The sequence below is a fragment of the Bradysia coprophila genome, unplaced genomic scaffold, assembly GCF_014529535.1.
Source record: "Bradysia coprophila strain Holo2 unplaced genomic scaffold, BU_Bcop_v1 contig_138, whole genome shotgun sequence".
Classification (NCBI taxonomy): Eukaryota; Metazoa; Arthropoda; class Insecta; order Diptera; family Sciaridae; genus Bradysia; species Bradysia coprophila.
Window position 1 is genome coordinate 3,741,349 of NW_023503409.1, and position 8,264 is coordinate 3,749,612.

The 8,264-nt window shown below is 38.6% G+C and overlaps 1 protein-coding gene across 1 annotated transcript; it reads left to right on the forward strand.

Moving 5' to 3' along the window:
• Positions 1–2,946: 2,946 nt before the first annotated feature.
• LOC119073642 (separin-like) lies at positions 2,947–7,632 on the forward strand. The gene is made up of 8 exons (XM_037179239.1): positions 2,947–3,082; positions 3,136–3,306; positions 5,153–5,364; positions 5,439–5,770; positions 6,626–6,764; positions 6,820–6,987; positions 7,208–7,352; positions 7,408–7,632. Exons 4-7 carry the CDS (start codon positions 5,458–5,460, stop codon positions 7,221–7,223), a joined length of 636 nt encoding a protein of 211 aa, XP_037035134.1. The 5' UTR covers positions 2,947–3,082; positions 3,136–3,306; positions 5,153–5,364; positions 5,439–5,457; the 3' UTR covers positions 7,224–7,352; positions 7,408–7,632.
• Positions 7,633–8,264: the final 632 nt, after the last annotated feature.

Sequence of the window (8,264 nt, forward strand, 5' to 3'; positions counted from 1 at the left end):
CTTTTAGTTCTGTTCGGTATTTCATAATAAGCAGTTCTATTAAATACAAGTTTGTCATTAAGTGAAACTGGTGTTTCTTTTATCAAGAGAAGAAAGTTACTCTGCTCATAGAAATGATACGCTCGGGACGCAGTGCAGCACGGTTTGGAGAAAACGCTGACTCCAGTTGAAGCAGATACGGTTTGTATAGGGTAACGGTTTACGGTACGTGCGATGTAACTTGATGAGCGAATGGTTGATGCTTTACAGTTACCATTCTCTGAATGCGTCATATCTCACGGTTTTGCTTTATCGTTTCTTGTAAGGAGCATTTACGCTTTTGGTTTGGATATGCCGTTTTACCAGTTTTGGCAAACAGATACTTAGCCGATGGTCCTGTGCGATTAGAAGCCTTGTTCTCGTCTTCGTACGTGCACAAGTACAATTTGTTTGCAATTTGTTGTTGTCTAGAGTTTTCTTCTTTCCGTGATGTTGCGCGCTTCGAGTTTCGGCCTGTTGTAATTGTTTTAATTGTTGTCGACGTCTGTCAAGTCAAAGTTATGGTTCGTTAGCCTTCAGTTTTTCTCTAACGTTTCTTGAAGGGAACGTTTGCCTCGCTTGTAGAAACTATTCTCTCCGTAAAGTTAAAGGGCTTAGCAGCCTCTGAGTTTGAGCGTTTCTTGCACGTTCCCTAAGAGGAGCGTATCCTCTACACGTAGGTGTCGCTGTTTACGTGGTGTGGCTAACACATGAGAAGCGTTTTACGAAACGTTGAGAAGAGCATTCCCGTTGCGCGGTGTCTGTCGGAACGGCGATTCCAGTTTTTCTCGGACGTTTGTTGACGGTAGTGCAAACGGTTTTATGTAAAAATTTGGCTGTGTTATCTTCTGCTAAAGATATGTATATCTGATCTTAATGTTATCTCTCTCGTTTCACGTGCTAATGGCTTATTGGAGAACGCTTTTTTGAATGATACGAAAATCAAAAGAATGATTACGCACCAACGCTGGAAAATGGTCTTACGATGAAATAACAATGAATCTGAATGAATGGTTTGTATGACGTGTGGTTTGGTAAGTCTCCTGCTGCAGGTAATTTTCTTCACGATACCAATTCTATACAAAAATATTTCCGAGCAATGAAAGAGCTCAGGTGGTTGGTTCATCTCCCCACTGCCGTGTAGTTAGTCCGACCACATAGATCGAACGACGGTGGTTGAGACCTTGGTTCATCCTTGGTATATAAGTAAAAGTAATGCAAGTAGTGGCCCACCACTGACAAAGTTCATCGTACACAAAGTGCCGGAGGCAGAGTGCGAATGTGAATGAGTGTGCTCGACGAGAGGAAGCGCACAATTGTTCTCTGGTGTACAATGAACCGAGTCTAGGAGAGAGAAAAGGGAGGATTAGGACTTGATTTTCATTCGTGATCATTCAAGTCAAAGTCTTCACGTTCAAATAATCTCATGGGTGAGCCCACAGGGGCAAGCTTGTTATTGCGAAAGTCAAGTCAATAAAGTGTGAGCGTATAGCAAATGACCTCAGGACGCCGGAAAACAGTAATTAGTTTTTCATTCGGACCAATATTTGCTACGTGACAGGAGTTTGGAAAAACGATATGATCAAGTCGGAGCAAACGGTTTGGTGCAACTATCTCTTGGTTTTTGCATTTCCAATTTCCAGATGTATAATACGTATAAACTTTGGCCTGTTTAATCTCAATGATAATATTATAGACAAGATCATTATGTTACTACGATCTTTAATGATTAAGGCCCTTTGAAAGCGACGTCCTTTCTTAATGATAAGTTGTCATGTCAGCAAATTGTTTACAGAAACTCAGAAAATTTCCCGTTTTACATGACGATTTCCGAACTTTCTCCAATTTCACGGGAACTTGGTTCTTGGGCTCCCGCACCTTTTTCATCTGCGGTTCTTGGTAATGACTAACGATTTCATAAAACTCTGGTGTCTCACGACAACGAATTACCTTTCTAATGACACCCCACACGACCATGAACGCTTCGTGTACGTCGAGAAATTTCTGTAAGAAAAGTGTAAGTTTTCAGTCTTTTTTCGGTTGTCAGTATAAATGAATTTTAAACCCAATAAGACCCTATTTGTCCCGGAAGTACATGCAATTACCTTTCTAATGACACCCCACACGACCCTGTACGGCTTGTGTAACTGGAGAAATTTTTGTAAGAAAAGTGTATGTTTTCGGTATTTGATGACCTCTTACCAGCCACACAAGCTTCGAAGAATTTTTCTAAAAATGGTTTTGGCTTCTGGGGTCGAATACCTTACTGGGCACATATAAAAAATTCCAATAGAAAAGGCTTCCAATTTCGGTCTTCTGTTTTTCAGAAGAATCCCTCAAAACAAATCTTCGAAACCACTGTTTTTTCCTTAAATTCAACTAAAAAATCCTTATTTTTCTGCTAAAGCCTCCTTAATTCCTTAATAAATTTCATAAAATGGGCTTTAAGACTACATACGATATTCTCAGACAAATGGAGCAAATTGTTGATATCAAACTGAAATGTCATAGTACATTTTGATTGCGCCAATAATTTAGCGGTATCGGCGTATTATCACTATTATCACTATTATCATTCCAACGAACTTTCTGTTTATTTTTTGCTGATTTATTTTACTGGTTGTATATTAATTTCATTTCGAATCAGGATGGCAGAATCTGATGAGGATATGTTTGCCGACCTGGAAGAGACATTGTGCGAAGGTTTAACCACTCTACGATTCGAAAAATCCGTTGACATCGCCAATACCCTCTCTAGCAACCAAACTACTTTTATTAAGGTGGTGAAGGAATCAAGTAGCCTTTGGAATTTACAAGTACATTACGACGTAGTCAGTCAAAATGTAGAATAGTGTTTGTAGAATACAAAGAAACAAGGTGTGAATTTGACACAGAGAACCCGTTGAGGAAGTAGCTAACATAAATACATTTCGCAGGCCCGAAATCATCGATTACCTGGATCGTTTTCTCTATGGCAAGCTGCCTCACACGACAAACCGATTAGAAACCATCGAATTCGAGAACGGAACCGAATTGATGGAATTGTGCTGCAAGCTTCCCAAGGGTGAGACAAATAGCCAATAGAAAGTCAATGGAAATTCCATAATCTCAATTTAGAGTGGACCGTCATTCAACTGTGCAAGGCAGTAAGCCCTGAAATATTTCGACAGAGCCGTGACGAGTTACTGGCAGAACCTCGTGTCATATTTATGACCCTGATTTGCTATCCAATGTCTGAGCGATTCGATCATCAGCCAATTAAAATCGCCTTGAACCAGAAAGATTTAAGTAAGTCATAGAATGTAAGAACATTAGACGTTGGAAGAAGGGGTAAAGTTTCATATAAGCGTTGAAAGACATGACGGTTAGTGCCTATTGAGAAGCAAAGAAAAATTCAAAATTCGAGGGTGAGAGGAGGGGTAAACTTTTAGATAATCGTTGAAAGGCGTAGCAGTTTTTAGTGCCGATGAAGAAGTCCTCAGTTAATTTTCAGCAAAAGACGAAAGTTTAGCGACATTGCAAAAATCTGGTTTCGTCTGATTTTGAAGACGCATGTTTTCTAGTCTAATATCAACCCGCTATTTTATGCCCTCTTTGTATGTCTACTAGGGTGTAGCGTTTTGCAACCTTTTTTTAATTTTTTAAGGCCTGCGGGTAGGTTCGATGCAGAATGGTCCACTGAACACGAAAATACAAAAAAAAAATTTTTGAAGTTCGAAACTCCCATGCGCACCTCTGAAAACCGACTTTTTTGGTCCCAAAGCCATAGTGAGATTAGTTCTGCCGACTTGTGCGGAAAAATATATCTTAAGTGTATATGATAATTAATCGTAGAGACCGTGGCTTCAATTTGGCATACTTTAAAATTTAAAAAAATTTGAGTCACCGTTGAATAATTACAAAAAGTGCTCCCGACCATGACTTTTTCAGAATTTTTTTGGATTTAAAGCTTTCTAAAATATGTGACTGGAAAGGAATATAGTCGTGTTGTAGCTCATTTTAAAGGGAATTTCAAGAGCTTTCAAACGAATATAGACTCGACGTAAAGATTCACCGGGTTGCAGATTCGATGACCTTCTAGTGTGTAGAAAATGGTACGAGAAAAACCAAATTTTTTTAATTTATACAAAAACGGTTCAAGATTGTTCTTAGTATTGCTGGCGTTAATAGAGCAGCAATCCTGGGAAGAAATGAGCGATGTAAGGTGAAATTTCAAAAAAAAATTGTCGGTTTGATGATTTTTCGATTATCTTAAAGATACGAGTTAAAGTTACCCCAAAAGTCGGTTATTTCTTCCCAGGATTGCTGCATTATTAACGCCAGCAATACTAAGAACCATCTTGAACCGTTTTTGTATAAATTCTGTGAAAAATTAAAAAAATATGGTTTTTCTCGTACCATTTTCTACACACTAGAAGGTCATCGAATCTGCAACCCGGTGAATCTTTACGTCGAGTCTATATTCGTTTGAAAGCTCTTGAAATTCCCTTTAAAATGAGCTACAACACGACTATATTCCTTTCCAGTCACATATTTTAGAAAGCTTTAAATCCCAAAAAATTCTGAAAAAGTCATGGTCGGGAGCAATTTTCTTGTAATTGTTCAACGGTGACTCAAATTTTTTTAAATTTTAAAGTATGCCAAATTGAAGCCACGGTCTCTATGATTAATTATCATATACATTTAAGATATATTTTTCCGCACAGCCGGCAGAACTAATCTCACTATGGCTTTGGGACCAAAAAAGTCGGTTTTCAGAGGTGCGCATGGGAGTTTCGAACTTCAAAAATTTTTTTTTTTGTATTTTCATGTTCAGTGGACCATTCTGCATCGAACCTACCCGCAGGCCTTAAAAAATTAAAAAAAGGTTGCAAAACGCTACACCCTAATGTCTACTCAATTTCTTTGCAATTTTTCTTTGCGTTTATCTTTCTGCTTCCACGCTACTAATAGTTCTATGAAGCAAAGTCATAGCGCACCACATAGCGCATCTCACTATCTTTTCGTTTCACCGTCAGTCATCGTATTTAATCAATAAATGGTCATTGACTTTGAGTTCACAACTTTAGGTCTGGTCTTGCGAGCTTTAGTCAATATGTTCTTGCTCGAATGAATGGAAAATGTTCTTTTGCAGAAGAGTTGTACGAATCAGCGCACGATCTTATTACGAAAATAAACGACAATTTGAACGACCGAAATAGTAGGATAAGCGAAATGGAATTTTACGAGGTGACCAGTGACCATGAACCATTTGATAAAACAATTCGCCTGTTGAAACTGATCATCGAGTGACGACACTGCAGTCATTGAGAAGCTCGATCTATTTTTGGCGCAGAGTCAACACCGGTAAAAAATATTTCGTCCCAAAAATTATCTTTCGTTCGCCACAACCATTCTATTGATGGAATCACGTCTCTCAGATTTTCTAAGCGACAACAGATGCTAATTTGCTTGATTACCCGTCGTATCTGTATGTTGACTAAGGAGAATGTAAAGGACGCTGCGCTGTTCATTTCCAAAACCAATTACGAATACTGGGATCTGTTGGTTTTCTTTGGGGACTTGCAATTGGCGTCATCTCGTTCACAGCACATCGACTTCATGTTCTGGGAAATGTGTAATGTAAACCAAGAATTTACACGTGTTGATTCCATGGTAACTTTGTTGAAATTATTTTTCCAACATCAAGGCAACGTCTCTGAAGGTTATTTCAATGTGAAAGGAAAGAAGGCTAGTGCCATTCTCAATGCAGGTAAAATCAACATTACAACTAAGTACGTCTAACACAGATTGAACTGGGTGTGTATGTGTAGCAAGCACATCAGTGCCAGACTGGTCGTACTGAGAATTCGGGGATTCCCGAAGGACCTTTTGCCCGAGTCGGGTTCAAAATCATTTCTTCGGCCCCTTTCAAACAATTATTCGTAAGTTTCTATGTTTCGCTCGGAGAGGTTCAGTCTTCAAGTACCTAGATTTCGGTAACCACGAAACTTGTTCATAAGAAAATCAATGTAAGATAGGATGTAGTTAGTGGGATCGCATTTCGAACATTGTTTGACGAACAGATCGTCTTTAGCAATTCAGCGCAAAAACGCGGCTGTTGCTGGTAAAATTAAGTACTCTGGATGAAATCTGTCAAAACGCTTTTTAATTCAATGCGTAAACCAGCAAAAAATTCTCGATAGTCTGCTCAGAAGACTTAGTCGTACGAGCCAGTGGGCGGTATTCGAACAGCAGCCCGAAAAGATGTGCTCTTTGGATTTTTTCCGAAGGGCTTTCTGGAACCAGTTCTGGAACCACTGAAAATAGTAGCCTGCAAAGATTTTGAGCGACTGAACTTTACGGTCGAAAGGACAATCGTCTATATACGATTTGATTATGTGAATTCCTTAGAATCACCGACAACATTATGAAGATAGGAAAACCGAAACCCTCATCAATTATGAAGAGTGTTTTAACTGCACTCTTTTAACATTGACCGTTCTCATCTTTCATCTCACTCACACTAATGAGAAGTGTGTTTTGACAAAAACACTCCTCATTTGATCCCTAAACAGTTTTTAATTAGTTGGCCTGATCAATCACAAATACAAATTACTTTGCGCAGATGGTACGTTGCCCGGGTTTTCAACGATGATTCGGCCATTTATGGAAACTTTACCAAATGTCACCTGCAATTTATTGGTCGAAAAAAAACCAGTATTTTCGGATCTCAAATCGATGCTTGCCGATTCGGATGTTCATGTGTAAGTCATTTCAGTCGAAAATGAAAATTCAACTACACAAAAATGAATCTTTCAGCTACTGTGTTCATGGAAGCGGTCTTCAGTTTGTATCTTCCTACGAGACGTGTCAACTATCCACCAACGCTGTTGTGTTTTTAATGGGATGCTCTTCGGTTGCACTTAGATCTCCCTGCGGATACAGTTTAGCGACGGCGCCATATCACTACTATCATATTGCGAAAAGGTAAATTGTCAATGTCGTTCGACGTTTTATTGTTCAATATCATCCATCAGTGCTTGCATAGAAAATCGTACATGCTTACAAGTATACTACGCTTGGTGCTGGTTTTAGCATAAAAACATAATTCGGGATTCAAAATCAAGAGTCTCGTTTCACGCGAAAACATTTTGTCGTCAGTTACGTTAATCACAATATTTGAACTTCGATTATTTTCTATTTCTAGTCCAGCGGCTATTTAGCAATGACATACACAATCTACAATTCGATATTGTTAAGTTTGATGTTGGGAAAGTCATTTTCAAACGTTTCACAATTAAGGGATGATTTAGTTGATTTGTCGAATCCATACCACCGAAGATTTGCAAACAGTAGGGCTGAACTTATAATGTTCGATGTATGTGGCTGTAAAACGATTTTTTTCAGTTTTAAAGCAAAGTCTAACAGGCACAACAAGCGATGAACGAGCGATGAACGAGCGATCAAATATTCACCATTCTTGTCCAACGTTATTTCACAGTTGAGACAGAGATGCGACATTCCGATATGTTTCCGTGCCATTCTTAGTCATCGCGGTTTAATAGTTTGAATGGGGCAATGAAAAATTGCAATACGATAGATGTCACATCAAAATGTTAATAAACGTGTTATTGCATCAATGTGGTCTTTCATGTCGTCTCTTGGGTGAGTCAGTTTCCTTCCCTATAAGGAGGAATTAAGGCAATCATCACTGAAATTTGCATCGCTTAAGTTCATCAGTAATTTTTGTCACAAATTCAACAATGAAAATTTCATCGGTCACTATTGTCAACAATTTTTCGATAGATTTTTTTACCACTCATAATAATATGTTCTAATTAGGGATCGCCTATGTATAAATAAATAACTGCTCGAAGATAGTAATTTGTTGCTACACACGGAAGAATCTTAAGCGGAAAATTGTAGTTGCTCTTCCAGTACCATACAACTACTAATAATCACGTAAAGTGAATTATGATGGATCCATCGGAAGGAGATGCTGATTCGGCCTGAGAGCTCAGTGGTGGCCATCTTCAGTTGCTTCACCGGCTCTTTCAAAATACAGTAATCGAACGGAACAGTTTGAATAAAATGTTTAGTTCCTTCGAGCAAGAAAGCTTGAGATATGCAATATCGAAATGACATACTTAGGAGAAACACTAGAAATTCTTTATACCTTCTCACACCGAAAAAACTGAACGAAATACCGAAAACAACTATAGCGGAAAAACTCTGATAATCAGCACAATCAATCCTCATCATTC

Excerpts from the sequence above, each read along its gene's own strand:
- LOC119073642 (XM_037179239.1), top strand. The coding sequence starts at position 5,458 with ATGCTAATTTGCTTGATTACCCGTCGTATCTGTATGTTGACTAAGGAG. Across the intron at positions 5,771-6,625 it reads TAGTGCCATTCTCAATGCAG|ATGGTACGTTGCCCGGGTTT; the intron begins GTAAAATCAACA and ends TACTTTGCGCAG. Across the intron at positions 6,765-6,819 it reads GCCGATTCGGATGTTCATGT|CTACTGTGTTCATGGAAGCG; the intron begins GTAAGTCATTTC and ends TGAATCTTTCAG.